This window comes from Patagioenas fasciata, chromosome 18, assembly GCF_037038585.1.
Source record: "Patagioenas fasciata isolate bPatFas1 chromosome 18, bPatFas1.hap1, whole genome shotgun sequence".
NCBI lineage: Eukaryota > Metazoa > Chordata > Aves > Columbiformes > Columbidae > Patagioenas > Patagioenas fasciata.
The window spans coordinates 3,443,723-3,461,617 of NC_092537.1; the positions used below are offsets into that span (position 1 = coordinate 3,443,723).

General features: G+C 41.0%; 1 protein-coding gene across 7 annotated transcripts; it reads right to left on the reverse strand.

The window, feature by feature from the left end:
- Positions 1 to 14: 14 nt before the first annotated feature.
- On the reverse strand, positions 15 to 15,876 carry CEP95 (centrosomal protein 95). 7 transcript variants are annotated; one of them, XM_071816560.1, is made up of 23 exons: positions 15,430 to 15,876; positions 13,875 to 14,003; positions 12,756 to 12,863; positions 12,141 to 12,251; positions 11,216 to 11,324; positions 10,627 to 10,736; positions 9,797 to 9,925; positions 9,240 to 9,451; positions 8,769 to 8,838; positions 8,054 to 8,100; positions 6,760 to 6,872; positions 6,267 to 6,399; positions 5,968 to 6,082; positions 5,622 to 5,645; positions 5,007 to 5,185; positions 4,827 to 4,919; positions 3,914 to 4,064; positions 2,942 to 3,102; positions 2,355 to 2,429; positions 1,687 to 1,839; positions 879 to 1,025; positions 718 to 789; positions 15 to 644 (listed from the first exon to the last, which is right to left on the reverse strand). In XM_071816560.1, exons 1-23 carry the CDS (start codon positions 15,449 to 15,451, stop codon positions 468 to 470), a joined length of 2,640 nt encoding a protein of 879 aa, XP_071672661.1. In that variant the 5' UTR covers positions 15,452 to 15,876; the 3' UTR covers positions 15 to 467. The 7 variants fall into 7 exon arrangements, with proteins under 7 accessions (XP_071672661.1, XP_071672660.1, XP_065708210.1 ...); XM_071816559.1 differs by having other exon boundaries at positions 6,760 to 6,881; positions 15,430 to 15,875; XM_065852138.2 differs by having other exon boundaries at positions 6,267 to 6,396; positions 6,760 to 6,881; positions 15,430 to 15,874.
- Positions 15,877 to 17,895: the final 2,019 nt, after the last annotated feature.

Below are 17,895 nucleotides of genomic sequence, written 5' to 3' on the forward strand. Positions count from 1 at the left end.
AAAATGCAACAAAATCGTTTTGAAGTAACTCAAGTTTATTTCAGGAGAAAATACTTAAAATTTGGTGTCAGTTACCTACAATAAGGATTGTGCTAAATGTTTAAGTCAAACAGAAAAGGTCTTACTTCTGGTTTCATGTCATGGTGTGTGTGTCCTGGCAGGGACTTTCCAGCACCAGCACCAGCGCACCATTGGGGACACTCAGCTCTCAGCTACGATGGCCTCGCTAGAGCACGCAGACTCCTCCATGGGGAGCTCAGCACCATCTCAGCCCGGCTAAGAGGGTAGAAAGTAGCTTAAAAACTTCATTGGTGATCATAAAAGTGCTGCAGAGATCCCAGATCCCAGCAGCTCTGCCTGTCACGTCAAAATGACAGAGCGGGTATTTTAGAGAAAACCAGCCGTGCAGCACCTTCCTGTTCCAGCAGCTCAGGTTCTCATCATCTCAGTGATACTTACCAAGAGTCTCACAAGAAATGGCTTTTGCTGTACTGAAAGGAAGCCATCTGAAGTCTAGATTTCAGTCTGTCTGCTTCTAGCTCTTGAAAGAAGGTGTCATCATCACTTTGCATTATTGCTGCTTGCAGCTGCTGTATTTCCTTCTCCATCCTTGATCTCAGTTCTCTCTTTGTTTTCTGTAGCATCTGAAGGAAACAGGAGACATTAGCCACGGCACATGAAAAGAAGAGACATCTACCCACAATTAAAAATACATACTTGTGCTTGTGCTTTCTCTCTGGTTTGGATTTCTTGGCGTTCTTGAGATAAAGCTTCTGCTAGCATGGAAAACTAAGCATAACACGTGTTTGAGTTGAATCACTTAAAGAAAGGAAAGACTTCTGGTGTAAAAAGAATATGAACTGTCTTTGAAGCTTTACCTGATCTTTGTAATAGTTCTCCATAGACTCCACCTCATTGAGATGCTCTCTCCTTTGCTCAGCACGCTTCTCCTGCGCGTACGCTCTCAGCTCCTTCAGCCTTTGCTTCTGAATTTCTAAGCCTTCTTCAAATAAGTTCTTAAATATCTGCCAGCAATTAAAAAAGCAAACCTGAAACTTTCCCAGAAACTTTGAAGTGTACATTTATACCCTGCATTCTGGAACTAATAGTGGATTACACACTGAACTTCTACTCTTTTATTTTAAAAAGTGCAGGAGTAGATGCAGAATTCTCAATGTGTAATAACTCTACTTGCTTTCCTTAGTTCTGTCCAGCACTAATTAGAGATCGCATCTGACAAAAAATCCCCTTTGTTTAACAAATATAACTGAATAACAAAGCTGTCGTTTTGATCAGTTCCTTTAACTGAAGACTTAGATGGTTTTCTTTGGATAGGAACTATAGGAACAACTTCTTAATCCGACTGTTTCTGAAAACTCATTTCCCCAATTTCTCGTGTTACCAGCCCTGGTTTTCCATACTGACACTTCACTCTCTCCTGCTAAAGCATCTTTCCTTGGTTTACAGTGGTTTGCCCTGAACTGTATCAGTGTTTCCAAAGGAACCTTTCCATCTGTGTCCTCGACTGATGAACCATTTAAACCCTGGCTCTTACACTCTGGTTACTTCACTTGCCCTCTCTCCACTTGTACCATTATTTGAACTACTGGACTATGGGCTCTCAGCACGGGGGTCCAAACAAAAAGAAGAATTCCACACTTGCAGAGCAAGACACCTCGTACTTACCCTTTCCTCCCGTGTCCTAGCCCGCATCATCTTGGCACGCAGCTGGACCCGGTAATCTTCATAATATTTCCTGGCTCGAGCAATTTGCTGGCGTTTCTCTCTCACTTTATTCTGAGCCCATTTCTGTCGGCAGATACGTTGCTTAAATTCTTGCTAAACGGAGAACAGTAGCTGTCAAGACCACCAAGCTTCCAACAGTTCTTGCTGCAGGCAAAGCTTTGTTAATCATTGCTAAATAAACAGGGTCCTTTACCAAGGACCTTCTCCCTACCCCAATTTTACTCCGCACTTAGGTTTAAAGCTTTAGTCACCAGTGATTTAGCAAAGCGGTGCCAGGAAGAGCACTGTATCATTAAGGAGTCAGCATTGCCATGGTAGCTGGTGTTTTTCACAGCAACACCAGGAGCTTTAAGTTTCTCCTCCTTGCAAATTCTTAGAATTAGTTTGCGCTTTTAAAGCAGCAGTGCAGTGTAATAACAATGTTCCTTCCCATGGCCTCAGCAGCCACACGGCAAACAGGTTACATGGCATTTGAGCCCACAGCTACTCAAGAGGCATCAAATTGTCATAAGATAAAAAGCGGCTTTCATGGAACAGAAAATATGCATTCTAGCTTGCTCAACATGAATGTTTTCTATTATATAATAAATCCTCTTCAAAGAACGTACCAGTCTCTTGTTGTGGGCTTGATCTTTTTTAATAATTGCAACAAGAAGTTCATGCTTCTTCAGGGCTTGTTGAACCTGGAGGTTTAAGAAAAAGTTAATGACTTCCATTGTTCTGCAGGACAGGCAGTTGGGGGGGGGAGTTTTAAACACTGCCCCTCTGCTATGTTTCGGTTTTTATGTTGAGAGTTACCATCTAAAAGTCGATCAACTTTTGTATCTATCTCATAACTACCTTTTAAACTAGAAGACTGTTCAGAACTAGCACTTGAAACTACAAAATGCTTTTATAAAAAGCAATAGCAATCCTAGGCAATAGTAGATAAACTAGTACAAAAAATGAACATTATATTCAAGTGGCTGATAAAAAGTTGAATCCACATCTCAAGCTATGTACATCCCTATTTTATTTATTATTAACTAACCAAGCTCAGATAGAAATCCTTTCATATTGTGCTTTGGATGTGCACATACCCCATCTATGCTGCACAGGGGTCAGGATGCTTTTACTATGCACTATAAGCTGCTGACTGTCCTGCTGGAGGTGCTATCCCTGCTGAAAGTCTGAAGGTATGAATAAGAATGCTCACTTCATCTTGGAGTTTTGGTCTGGATCTGCCAGAAGCTGCCTTAAGTTGTTCAATATGTGCGAGCTGCTGCCGCCACATCTTATTCATAGTATGGTGGGAAATATGCAGGTGGGGAAACTCTTCCAGTAGCTGAAATAGGAGGCCATCATCTCTTACTTTTGCTACAAGGTAAAGACAGATGTAAGCAATAAATTCCTGGAGCATACATTAGTGGTAAATTCTTCCAGACAGTGTCAGCCTAAGTTACGGAATATTTTAGATTGAACACTATACACAACTACCATGCTGCCGTTACGGTGTCAAGCTAAACCCGCAGGATGTAACATCACTGTCAGCCCAGCAGCAGAGAAAGTAATCCCAAGGTTTTGTTAGGTTGGTCTGGTTTGAGTTTTGTGTTGTTTCCCTGCTCAAGAATTGCTATTACAGTTCAGGCATTATTTCCTGGATTATGCCATGATTTTATACCTAAGCATGCACAATGCTGTTTGCCAAAACTGAGCCTGCGCTTTGCATGTTGGCATCACTTGCTCAGCAAAACCCAGGGCAGGGTCTTGGGAGGAAGGTGATAGCAAAGGAAAGATCCTGCTCCACTACCTGTATGTGGCTCAGCACCAGCCCGCTCAAGCTAAAGGCTCAATTTTAAATCTGATACATGCTCAGAGGAAAAAAGCCTGAGCTCAGACTATAGTGGAACAAGCACAGGAGTAGCAGTAATGGAAACAAGCCTTGAAAACAATCCAGGGGATTTTAAGGAGGTAGCAAATGGGTCAGAGTTTTGAATGTGAATTGATGGTTTACGTTCACTTAAAGCATTATCTTCCATAACAAAAGCCCAGACATATAGAGGTCATAAAAAGGGGAAAATGCTACAGTTGACTGGTATATATTGGACTGATGCCTTTGTTCTTGGAGTTCAAGACATGCTTTCAAAAAATGCCAGTTTTCCACCAAGTGTAGTTGTGCAGTTCTTACTTGGAGCTGCTTTCTTTGGCTTCACAGTCCCTCGGTTTGGAATCCACTGGCTGTGTTTGGGATTCCGAGGTGTGGTTTTTCTAGAATAAACTTTCACTGGCTGAGGCATTTTTGGAGGTTCTTTAAAGATGTTTTCTTTGTATTCTTGTTCCTTAAGAGCAGATGTTAAACAGATTGAGAACAGGTATGAGAAGGGAAAGACCGATAGATCACATAGTTTGGATATCAGAATTTACATGTCTTTGAAACTTCAGAATCAGAATTTGGACACATTGCACTGGATTCTCTAGGACAGAATTTACCAAATGCAGGTCAGGGTTCAAATAGAGGTTAAATCTCACTATTTCATAATCTCAGCTCTTCTGCAGAACTTCACATTACTGCAGCAGCCTATGGTTATGAAAAGGGCCAGTGCAGTCTGCAGTAATATGATGGGGCTTTTCAGCTCAGGTTCTTTGCCGTTTCAGTAGTAAGAAAGGGCAAAAACCCCCTCATAACATTAGAGAATCATCCGTGCACAAACCCAATTTTAAAGTATTTAAAAAAGACTCTGTGTGCTGGTTTGACTCTGAAGTTCAGGGCCAGCTATGGAAGTTGCCTCCTTGCTCACTTGGCTTTAATTCTTTAAATCTGTGTGTCTTGAAGTTACCACTTCATGTGAAAAGCATGGTGGTTGTTACTGATGAGAACAGGTATTATTCTTAATAAATAAAAGTGCTGAAACTTCTAAAATGAGTTGTCTCTTGGTTCTACCTGTCTCAGGAAAAGCTGTCCTTGTGTTCATTACTTTAGCAGCACACAGTGCTGGAACTGTGACACTGGAAGTCAAGGAGATTTTGTAGCACATACCCAGTGTCTAGACAAATTTAAACAAACAAAACACAACCAACAATCACTGTGATGCATCACGTACCATTTCCTTGATGACTTCTCTGAGCTTGGAAAGTCTAAGCCTCTCCCTAGCTTCATAAATCCTTAGTTCGTCTTCATAAGCTTTAGCAACCATCTAGAAAATAAAAATATGAAGACTTCAGAGAAAATAATCAGTATAACTGTTGGCAAGAATGACCAATAGGTCGAACCTAGAAATTACCTTTGTTTTTTTTGTTCTTTCATCCCTTTCTTTTCGCAGCTGGCTCTGTATTTTTCCTATTGGGCCTGTTCCTTTACTGCAAAGTTGATCTTCCAACTCAGAAAAGAGTTGATGCTGAGATGAGGGTGAGGATGGAGAAAGGGATCGTGGCCTACTCGGGTACCTTAGCTGTGGTGTGTCTGTAAGGAAAGGCAATTAATTGAGTATCTAATTTGAAACAAGAACAAAAAAACACCTCTTAGGGGAAAAAAAGCCCCCCAAAAGCCATGCAGCATAAGAGGCAAAAAGTTTAGCACAAATTAGGTCATAAAAAGCTAAAGCCTTTGCCTTTAAAATTATCCCTGCCCAAATAACAAATGTTGGGGCTTATACAATAGCAAAGGTGCCAGGAGACAGCAAAAGAAAAAGCAGCAAAGACAACTGAAGGCAAGTCAAGGTGAGAGACTCGATATGCCAGGGTCACAAACAGCTCCCTCTTGCAATACGATGTTGTGCATGCGGATTAGATCGAGTTATAGGATAGTTTAATAGCCCGCTGTACATATAGGGTGGTTATTTACTCATTGCCAGCACCACACACACGGCACAGTATGTCTGTGAGACACCCAGATGTACCTGCTGCGCTCGGCACAGGAGAATCTGCAGTGAAGTGTGTTGTGAAGAGTTTAGAATCACAGTCCTGTCAATGAGCCCGTACTCTGTCCCTCCCCCACGTTCTGTGCAGTTTGCAGCTGCGTTTGCCTTGTATTTTTAGGAAAGCTTTACCACAGCTACTTCAGCATTAAATAGGAACTTAATTGTAATTCTGCTACTCTTGCTCAGGTTTGGATCTAAGACAAAATATAGGTGAACTCACCATATAAAACTTAGTTCAATGTATCAGCTTTAAAGGAAAAGGATCTTTTTAAATATATTGATTTCCATCCTAATATTAATACTGAATTGGCGTAAGAATTGTTACCTCGCTCAGCTTTCCTTCGGCGATAATCCATGACGCTGTCGCTGTGCTGAGACAGCTTGTCTTCATCTGTCAGCTCTTCCTCCCTGCTGTGCCCCCCCAGAGCTCTCCTTAACATCTGTGGACAGATTGGGGTGGGTGGGGGTCAGCTTCAACAGTTAATTCAAAATTCAGAGCAATCTAAAGTCAGGTGTTAGTTGCAGATTTCCTTTTTATCAATTTTAAATGTATATTCTTGTTCTCTCCACTATCATTCCTAACACAGGCTTGCTCAGATTCAACAAAGAATAGATTTCACTTACTGAATCTAATTCATTTAACCTGCGAGAGAGCTTTTCTGACACTTTATGAAGTTCTTGCTCAGGCAGCTTTTCCTTTGTTGCTTTGTGGGAAAGAGACTCTTCAAGTGAATCTGTGGTAGAACTTTCATATCTGCTAAAAGAGAAAACAGATTTAACTTCTGTTCCAAAAACCTGATAAGCATAACCTTGTGCAACTCCAGTTCACTGTTTGCATGAGCACATTTTTATAGTATTAAGTAGAGGCTGAGCGTGTAAATGCCTACACATCAGGAGAAACAGGAGAGCTTTCTGTTAAAATCAATCTTTCACTGGAGATTTCACTTTTCATGCAGCCAAGGAGGAATAGATCTTATTTTAGCAGGGGGCAGGAGGTGGGGAGGCCATGGGTGGCCAATTATATTGAAGTGCTAGTTGGGCTCAGTACCAAAAAACCCACAAAAAAACCGAACCAACCAACCAACCAAAAAAGAACAACCACCAAAAACCAACTTGCCTTTTCTTTCTAGGCAGATATTTAGGTTCAGGTCTTGGAGCCTCTGTTGCTTGTCCAGCATGTAGTGAGAGTTTTTGATGTGAAGAGGAAGCAGATATACAAGTCCCATATACCTGAGAAAACTAGGAAAATTAGTCAATTAAGATTTTATTAAGATCTTTATTAACATCAGAAATACCATAGAGTATGTGAGTGGAGAGACCCTACAATAGCTTTTATAGGAGAACCATCTCAAACCCTATGATTATATATATTAAATAGTTCTATGTCCAAGTCCCTGACTGAAGATAGTATACTTTAGAGAATTAGATGTTTAAAGAAATAGACTAGCACAAATGCAGAAGATGAGGTTAAGCACCATCTACAGCTAAACCACTGAATCAGAAGAACAAGGTCTAGGTTAAGATATCCGAGTTTCCCCACAAACTACCTCATTAGCCTGGGACTAATGCCAAGTAATGCAAGCAAGCTGAACCTCACTGAGCACAGACTAAGCTGCAATTCACAGCAAATGCTTATGTCCTTGTGCCATTTACTTACACTGGTTTAGTGCTGCCTGGTAACTTAACTGTTCGAACTGGAGTAGTTTGGGGTCAGCATGCACGTACTTGCAAATACACCAGTGGAAAATGAGTTTTAAACAATGTTTTAAATAGACAATGTAGAAGTAAAGGCTGTTGAAAGTATTGGAACAAAGGAAATCCGTGAGTACCTCTTGTGGTTACAGGAGGCAAGAGAAGTGTTTTCCAGAGCAAGGAACTCCCTACACAGGCATGTTTCTACAAGCACAGAAAGACATCTGCTAATCAATGTGTGGGTTGTGCGTTATTCAGTTTTTGAAAAGCAAAGGACAATGCAAGGAAATGAAATAACGTAGCCAGGCAGTTCAGTGTTCTTTAGGAAGGGAGCAAAACTTGAATTTTATTGGAGTCTGAACAACCCCAGAAAACCAAAATTCTTACTAATTTAGAGTACTGATACACTTCAGAGAAAGGATATAACCGTACTCTTGTGTTTTATGCAACTTGGATTAAACCCAAGTTAACTAGGAACTGGTTGGTTGTGATAACTTAGAACTCTACGGATACTGATACTTATTGGAGCAAACACCTCCAGAAAGAACTGATGTGACCTATAAACTGTACATAACTAACATAATGGGATCACTGATGAAAGCAAGTCAAAAGCAGGTTAGAAAAAAGCCCAGAGGTGCCAAAATACATCAGGAGAATTCAAGGTAAATAAAAAAATATTGACTGAACTTCCACATATAAACTAAAGATGAAACATCTACCTTTGCCACACTGTCCTCAGCATCAGTTGATAGCACCTGGTCTCCCACTGCGGAAGCAGAAGACAGGTAAGTGTTAGTTGATGGTACAGACTGCACTGTGCCTACTAACGGGGAAACAAGTACGAAAAGATGTGATCCGTGGTCTTTTTAATTATTAATCCAAAGAGAACAGAATGACAAGGCAACTGTGCTTACACAGTTGTGACATTCATTTTAGTAATTTCTCAAGTTCTGAATGTTCAGTGTCATGGGAATGCTATGGAAACTCGAAAGGTAAGCAGTGTTTCCCAGGCAACAGAGAAAATAAGCATTGAAAACCAGCTCCTATACCTTTTCTACAATAGCAGTTAATGGCCTTTTCCTAGAGTTGCAAATGGCTTGTTTGGGCCATGTTTCTCTGCTCAGAATAAGCTCAGCCACGGGAGTTATCTGCTAGAAGAGATTTCTGTAGTACAGACACATCGTAACTGGATTAACTAAGAAAGGAGTTGAACTGGGGACAGAGATTATTGTTCTCCAGCACAGTAAACAGCTTAAAAGTAACCTAGTTTTGTTTCTCTGTAAAACAGGGGTAAAAACACAAACTCATGGCTGAATTTAAAAAAAAAAAAATGCACTAGTAGTTTCAAAACTATGTTTCTTGTAGTACCAAGAAAAATAAATGCAACATTTGACACCTAGGAGTTACCCTATAGGACGTGAAATTCTCTCTCACCAGGCATTTTCCTTGATAGAGGAAGACTACCAGAAACATCTTCAGATTTTTGAGTAAATGACTCTTCAAGCTGAAATAAAAACCAACATGTTTTCTATACATTCACAAGAGAGTGTTGGCAGGAAGGTCATACATTAGGTTTGTCTGCAAATGGAAATCAAGGCTGATTTACACATAAAAATACTCCATAATTATTTTGTTTACTATACTATAACTGTGCAGTTATGTTGATTATAGAGATGGATATATATATGTATAAAATAAATGCATCTCTTTCTCTCTGGACACTCAGGGAGAATGAACCCACAATTCAAAATTCTTTGAACTGAAGATGAAACCTGATACATTCAGAAGTGTTCTTCAGAGACCAACTGCTCCCATTCTGCAAGTACACTAGGAGGTTTGCAAACAAAAGCAGTATTGATTGCTGGGGAAAATGAAATAAATAGGATAGGATAGGTTTTTACTTACAGGAGGAATTCTCACTCGACTGTCAGCCCAAGATGCTGGCTGGCTGGCTGAGCGCTGATACTCTCTCCATCCAGCATAATGAGGTCTGGCTTCCGAAGGCTGAAACGGGGGCAGCAAAGGGATGGCTTGCTGGATGGGCTCCCCGAGTTTTGTAGCAATGGCACCCACAATCTTTTCCTGAGGTTCAGTAGTATGAACAGACTCCATTGATCCTGAAGAGATAAATAAGAAATATATTTTGTATATTCTCCATACGTCTTAGATGGAAATATCTAAATGTCTCGTGTTAACTGCCATATTTGCTGGATTACACAGAACAGTCCTGTTAACGTTTTTATGCCTTACAATGTTACTTTTCCTCTGTTTACAGAGATACACAGGGCACTCCCTCCCAGTCTCACTACTTTTTTAAAAGCACCAGGTTTTTCATCACCACATATATGTACATATATAAATGTACATGAACATACTGCTGCCATAGTGCATGGGTGTGGCTTTGTGCATACACAGTAAGTAGTTAACCAGGTAGGTGAGAGATCAGAAGAATGTATACTCACCATCTTCCTTTTCCTTTACAATGGCCCTTCCAGGGAAGTGTCTGAGTAATGTTGCAATAGGCTCTGAGCTTTGCGAGTCTTCCACCTCCTTGTCCTTTTCTGTTGGTAACAGTTCAGGCAACTGGAATTCTAAAAGTGGTGTTTGAAAAAGATTTAGTTAAGAACTACACTGGGTATGCTAATAACTTGGTGTTAGCAATCTGTACTATCATCAAACTAGGGCTGTTAAATTCCTACTTGTAGCTCTAGTCAATAAAAATTCAATAATTCTTAATGTTTCTTTATGTCTCTTGTTGGAGAGATTAATAACAAATCAGAATATGAATATTCTTATAGGAAAATGGGAAGTAGGAATGGAATCCACGTAAGTAGTCTGCACATTATTTGTTCCAGAGCCACCCATAGTATTTTTAAGTAGCACACACTCCTAACAAGTCTTCTTTAAGAATGGACTTATTGGTCTTTTTACAGTCTTAAGTAATGCTTCTTACACTGCAATAAATGCAATAAATTAACGGCTTCAGAAATCGCTTATTCTAGGGGGAACTGAATTAGAAGTCAAACAACAAACCTTTATCCAAATAATGTAGCTCGGGAGTACTGAAAACAGTGTCTGGGATACTTAAATGTACTGCAGCAAGATCAACCACAGGTACATTTGCTTATTGCAGGTTGTGGGTTTGGGGAGGTGGGTTTTTTTGTAAAAGAAGAGTTTAAAACAAAGTATTTGTCTGAAAGAAATAACTTCTTAAAAAGAAAACACACCAAAAAAAACCACACTAAAAACGTTACTACAGAGTAGTCTTAATTTATTTTTCACCCAAACTCACCTTCCTCTCTTTTAGAAAATGAGTAAGCGGTATCTCCAAGTCTAATTAATTCACTGGTGGATTCTGATCCATCTCCATCAGAAGATGGAACAAAACAATCTGACTGGGACCTAAGGGGAACACAAAGCCATTAAATATTTACTCTAACAATCTCTGTCCCTTCAGCCCACAAGATGGAGCTGCAGAAAAGTGGCAACTCCAGGCAGCTGCTATTGCAGTGCAGGATGCAAGAGCCCAGCTTCTGCCAAACAAACCCATGTCCAAGTCATGAAGAGAAACTGAACGCAGTTTAACTAAAATACAGTAAGTTAAAACCGAGACAGAGTTTTTAACTTATTTCCTTCCACATGTAAAGTAAACTTAAAGGAAACAAAATGCCATCAGCATTCTCAAGAGCAAAGAAGTTCTGGATCTAATTTTAGCCTTCTTGCTGCCTGACTAAAGGAGAAAGTTACCTCACATTCCATTTGACGCATGTAATCAGCATGTTTCCTATTTGCATACTATGAAAACCCTGCTAGTTTCTCTACAGATACTGACTGACAATCTTCTTGTGTATGTCAATGCAAATATCGAGACTTGTTCTTACCCTTCAACTGTTGAGAACATTGAAGGTTGTATAGGTTGACAGGTGTTGCTTTCCGGATGCTGTTGAGATGCAATTGGAATTTCATTATCGGATAGCACACCTGCATCATCTGTTAAAAATCAAGAGGCAATTATTTTCAGGAGAACTACTTCTACCTATTAACTAACAGGTATTATTGCCAATATCATCAAAACAGTTTAAGTGTAATAAAAAATTATAATGATGATATCTAAAATGATGACATGTAATGCCTCCCTTGGAGGGGAAACAACTTTTATAGTAAGTTTTGAAAAGCGATACAACTATTAGTATTATCTACCCTGATGTTTCAATTATAAATAACCCCTTTCTTCTTCCTCAAAATCATTAAATCCTGTACTTATAACTAGAAAATTGGAGGCATTAACACCTAGTGGCTGCTCATTCACAAGAATGAAGCAGAAAGATTATGTTCTCCAATTCTCGCCTTTAAACAAGTTTTTGGGAAAAGTAAACGATCTATTTTATTGTTATTGTTTATTAAAATAAGGAATGTAAACAGTCTGGCCACTGAAATTTCCTCCCTTCATGGTTTCAGTCCTTCTCCTCTTCTGCACTGTCAAGGTCATAAACAAGACCAAACCACCAAATGGATCCTTGCTACACTGGAAACACCTTGAGTATCCCAAAACAAGGTTTCAGCAAGCTTACATATTCCAATGGATATCATGGCCTAGAGCTGCTAGTGAGAAGAACAGCAAGGAAAGGGTTTTTTACCTATTATGGGAGCTGTATTCCATCCCTGAACACGAAGAACTATGGTCATGAGAACCTAACACAGCCCTCAGCAAGCTAACTTGATAGCAGACAAACTGAAAACCTAACTTGTCCATAATATAGTAGTACCAGAACATATCATCTTCAACTAGGACATCTCCCTACTCACCTCCATTCTGAGAAGATTCACTGGCTTCTTCTGTAAGATACTCTAACAAACCATCGAATATTTCAAGTAGGTTTCTGATAGATTCCCTTTCTCCTTTCACAATGTTCTCACCTGAAGAGAAGGTACTGCCACATATTAATAATTAGTACTTCACAAAAGAAAAATTCTCAAAAGCAGGAGTTTTCTGGAGAAGAGTGCTTGGAGATTCTTGTGAAGGCGTCAGCTCAGATGACAACTAGTCACTCATTTACAGCTACATACATAAGCTTAAGGTATCTTAAAAGTTCCCTAAAGTTGCATATTTCAGTTCTAATAATTGCAAGTTCAATTCATCAATTTAATATTTTCTTATACATCATGAACCAAGTCTATGGACCAGCAGGCAGAATTACAAACACCAGCCATACGGTACAGGTACCAAATCAGAGAGAGATACTTCCTATCAAGCAAGCAGTTTTCATTCTGTGCAGTCTATTTCATGAAAGACTATATATAAAAATACTCAATTAAAGCTATTATCTGTAAGTATGAAAGTTTGCTTTACAATATACGGTTCTTTAATCAAGCCACACAGATATTCAGCTGGTGTTTGTCTACATTAAAGCGAGTGCTTACCAGTGATATGCGACAAGCTGACCTGCAAATAGTCCAATGCCAGGGAATCTATTACTGCTTGGACGTTATGTGCATCATCCTCTTGGCTTCTAGGAGTAGCTATGAAATCTATTTGAAATAAATAATAGATTTTAGGCTTTCTAAATGGATAGCTTGTTGCAGATGTTTTGACTAAACTGCTTTAACTTTCACTTACAAGTTAGTATTTTCTCAATAACTTGTGTGCTTGGTGAAAAGCCCAAATATCATCTGGTCATATGAAATCTGTTCTAAACACTGAGAACAAACTTAGAACACCCCCTGGGAGAGGTGAGGATTTCATCAGCTGAAGGATTAAATTCAAGAACAGAGACTACTAAAGGACTTTTGCTCCTTCGCTCCCAGCACACACATCCAGTTCAGATTGTCAAACTGGAATCACAGTTTGTCTTAAGGCCTCTTCTTCCCCTGCAAGTGACTACTTGGACTGCAATGTATTCCACTTAACTTAGAACATTATTTTTAGTTCTGAGCTTATATTTAACAGGACTTCTACCTCCAATAGCTGCCAGTTACCTCGGTGCTATTAAAATCTTCTGTGAGTCTTGACGCTTCCCAAGCGCAACAGTTTACCATGAAGCAAACAAATACAGAATTATATAGCCCTTGCTTATTGTTGTCACTGAAGTTAAATGGACTTTCCTTAATCAGTTAAATCACATTTTAGCTCTTAGCAGACTATAAGTATTAAGCATTTTATGAGAACAGGTTTCAGTATTAATACTTTTTTAAGAGAAATGAGCCAATTCCCACCCTTCAAAGGTATGGCCCTCTGTATGGCTCTCCAGGCCTAATTTTAAAATAATAGAAAAAGAAATAGTTTTGCTCCTGCTATATTAGTGAACTGCCCTCTTTGCTGCCATTCATAGCAGCCAAAGAGCTAAATGGCCAATATTACTCAAATCTTCTTAAAGAACGACAACCACGTGTTTGTCTTTGGAAGGATAGAAATACTTCTAAAACCCCACATCTGTAATAAGGTGTGCAAACTGGAATTTGCTCATTACAAAATATACAGAGTCAGGATAAAAAGGAAAAAAAAAAAAAAAAAAAGGCATGTTTCGAAATTCTCATTCCCACCTGGTACTTTTTCTCCTAAGATTGACTCATAAAGATGAACAAACACATCAGCACCACATTCTGAGAGACACTTTATGTGCTGGTTTATGTGACAACTCCTTAAAAGATCGTTGGCAACATCAACCCAATCTATTAAGAAGTAAAACATATCAACATCAGAACTGAAAGACACAGAAATTAATACATGTTTAGTTACAGTGAAAGACAGAACCTGTTTGAGTGTCTTGGACTCCACCAGAAGCGGTGTATCCCAGTTATGCCTCCCCAGTCACACAAAATATTGAATGTGTTGCATGTTTTCTGCTCCGCACCCTGTTTATTCAGACGGACACATGGAGAGCGAGGAATGGTACAAACCAGTGTCTTGTTCACCTACACAGCACGCAGACCTGAGAGCTGAAGGCTGCTGAGGTGCCGCAGGCTGGGCACATCACCTTTTTCCTTCCGCATAATACGAAGCAAATTTTGGTCTGGCCACATAGCCAGGAAATGCGAACCTTGAAGGACTGAACAAAGTAAGCTTTGATATGTCTTTTATCAAGAATCAGAAATTATGTCTGTTTTTGAAAAACATGAGCTTCTCTTGTAAAAGCCCAGTTTCCCTAATACTCTCAGGTAATGACAATGCTGCTAATGTAAGTATTCTTCATGAAAACTAAGTTCAAGGGCTACTTTTATTAGTTCACTGTTTAGGGATTACAAGTACATGGACCTGGTGCCACCAACTTCATGCTGTGTTGAGCACAATGAGATATGTGCATAAACAGCCTCGTTTTCCCAGAATTTTGAACCACAAATCCAAAGTGCTTTTAAGTACATGTATCCTCTACAGCGTCCCATGTCACCCAATTCAAATATCAACTTGCAAAAGAAAAGGCCTTCATCTCTGTTAGCCTGTGATCTCTTAAGGTTGGATTTTCCCCCTACATGTTGCTTTTGCAGACAAGAGTATTTTAACATGTATTATTGAGGACTTTACATTACTGAGAAGGGCAAAGTTACATTTGGAAGGAAAAAAAACGATAACTATAAAGGAAGCTAATTAGTACAAGTTTTCCTCTTCTGTACACAGGGAGTATTACTTTTCCACTGCTTTACTCTTCACTTCCAGAAATCACTATACCCTAACATGTTAATAATTTCAGGTGCATGAAAGGTTAAAGCAGAACCTCCTACATTTCACACTGAATAACTTCAGCTGCTGGTCACCTCCAGCTGTACTGATTTAAAAGTGTCAGCGGGGGGGATAAGACAAGAGAAGGGGGGTTTACCATAAAGAGCCTAAAAAGCCACAACGCAAGAAAAAGACATCTTTAAAGAAAGGCACGTCTGAAGAAAACGGACAGTGTTCGGGATGCGAGCAGCAGGTAGGTAACAAGGAGAGAAGAGGCAGCTGTCGCCTCTGCCTCCCTGCGGGCGGGCGGGCGGGCTGGCTGGCTGCCCGCCCGCCCGCCCGCCCCTCTGGGCCTCACACCCGCCCCACCGACCGTGCCCCGGTGGCGGGCGCCGGCGCTCGGGAGCCCGGCGATCTCCTCGGGAGCCCCACCGGCCCTACCTCTCTCCTCCGCGCTGCCCATGGCGCGGCGCCTCACACACCAACTGCCGCCAGGAACCGCCCCCCGGGGAATTCAAATAGATCTTCCCGGCGTCCTCTGCGCTGATTGGACAGGCTGCGCCGGAAGGGGCGGGTCCCCCGGCCTGGCGTTGTTTTCTTCCAGTGGGTTGTGAAAGAGCCGGTCGTCATGGAAACGGGGGTGGGGGCAGAGAGCCTGTAACTCACGGCCACGCCGCAGCGCGGGTCACGTGGTCTTTCCCTCCCCCGCTTCCCGGTGCAGGCACCGCGCCTCTGTCACGTGACGGGGGCCCCTCGGTGTGGCCGCGGCCCCCCCCGCCATCCCCTCACCCCCCAAACCGGGCCGGGCCGCCCTGCCCGCCTGGAGCCGCCTCCTCGTGCTCCTCAGCCCCTGTGGGCTGAGCTACGGCGGGCTGGCCGGGGAGCGATTCGGCTGCCGAGGGCGGTTGGCGGCACAAAATGGCGGCCGGGAGCCGCGGGGGTTTCCCGCGCTGGGCCCGCCCTGCTCGCCTTCACAGCGTGGCGGTTGTTGGTGTTTGCACAAGAGAAGTGAGGTTGGCCTCGGGCGGGCGGGTGGAGCGGGGAAAGTTCCAGCGCTTGACCTTGCAGGCCTGGCGTGTTTGCTGACAGCCGGAGATGGTGTTTACATGGAAGAGCTTAATGTACAGATGGAGAGTTGGTGTTACATCCGCAGGTGATGGAGGTTTGCTTGGGAAATATGGGTGACCTGATGGCTTTTGTGTGTGACAGGAGTTTTATAACCTTTATTAAAAATAAGAGTTACAAGCTTTTGTCCAATGAAATTTACTACTAGCATACACGGTTTTGGAGACATTGAGTGGGGAAAGTACATTCTCGTCCATACTGAGCAACAGCATTCTGTGCTCCTTAGGAATTATGGAATTTCCATGTTAAGTCACACAAAACCAGAAATAATGATGCCCCTTATCCTTAAACTCCTGGAGTGTGACAGAAGCCGCTGAGATCCCAATTACAACTGTAAGAATAATGACCAGCAGCAAGTAAACATCAGTGACAAAGGGAGCTCTAACAGTAATTTGTAGAGCAATAATTCAAATGCACACACTGCTTAAATAAACCAGCTTTTGTGTATATAAGCAAATGCATATCAGTACTATAAAAATGAGAACCAGAACCTAGGTTTCAATTTGATGTATGCGCAGGTCTGTAAAGCTGTGTTGATTTGTTTCACCCATGTTGGCTCAAAGTAAGAAGAGAGCTCAGGAAGATCAGTGATGTTTAACTTGAAGGGTGGAACACAAAACGAGGAAGCTGTTTGAAAGAGGAAATCAAAAGGGGTTACTTGCAGACTAAATGTGTGCAGGCGAGAGAGAGATGAGGTTTTGTGTTTGTTTAGTCTTTGCAATTCTTTAAAACCTTAGCAAAGTTAAACACCACAGTAACAGGAACCACTAAAATATATACAAACAAAAAAAATTCAAAATAAGCTACAGTAAATAGGTACATGAAAAGATGGGACAATTTGCTGTTTTCACAGCCTTTGCAAAAAGCCATTTTCAGACTCATTAGAAGTAAGAAGTCTACAGGGTCAGTAGGTAGAGAGTGTCAAAAGCAGTATTTTTGGAGAAAAAAAATCTATAACAAGCTATATTAAATCACTAACTCCTACTGAAAAGGAGGATCCCCTATTAGAAATTTGCAGGAGATGGTGTCAAGGAGCCTAGTCAAATTGAAGTGCTACTAGAAGAGCAAATTAGTAAGAAGAAAAAGTGATGTATCAAGGTGGTATTTCAAATTGCTGAGGGAGGAACAGCTGTGGCTATTCAAAAACAAAGATAAGTCTAACTTAGGTGTTGACTTTTGAGGAAGAGATCATGGAAATTGCTTCTAAAGGAGAAAGACTGCAGCTTTGGTTTACAAAGGGGGGGACTTAGAAGATATTAATGGGTATAAATAAATAGACTATTATTACCGTTTCTAATAACTCATTTAGTTTGGTTCCCCTTGTTCTCACCAGGCAGTGTTGAAAATGAAAATGAAATGTTTTTCATGTTGTGTACAAATAAACTGTGAAACAGGTTGTCTTGGTATCTTAGAAGCTAAGAGCATGAACAGAACAAAAATGAGAAGAAATGCCCATCGAATCCAGTTACATTGTGTCTTGGGAAAGCCTTAATGCACGGATTGTTTGAGGGTGGGAGGATGTAAATGGGGAGTGTTGTTAACACCATTTCTCGTTCCTTTTCATTTGCATTGGCTGCTGCTTAAAACAAGTGGTCTGGCAATATGGCTGCTTATAGTTATGTTTCAAGCTTCCCCTTTTGCGTGCTTAAGTCCTCGGGTAGCAAGACATTCAAGTTAGACCTCAAGCTGGCAAGCAGGGCAGATAAGCAATGCGGTACCCAGACAGGTCAGGTACTTGACGTTTATTATCTCTGAACAGCCCTGTCCTTCAGTGCACTGCTG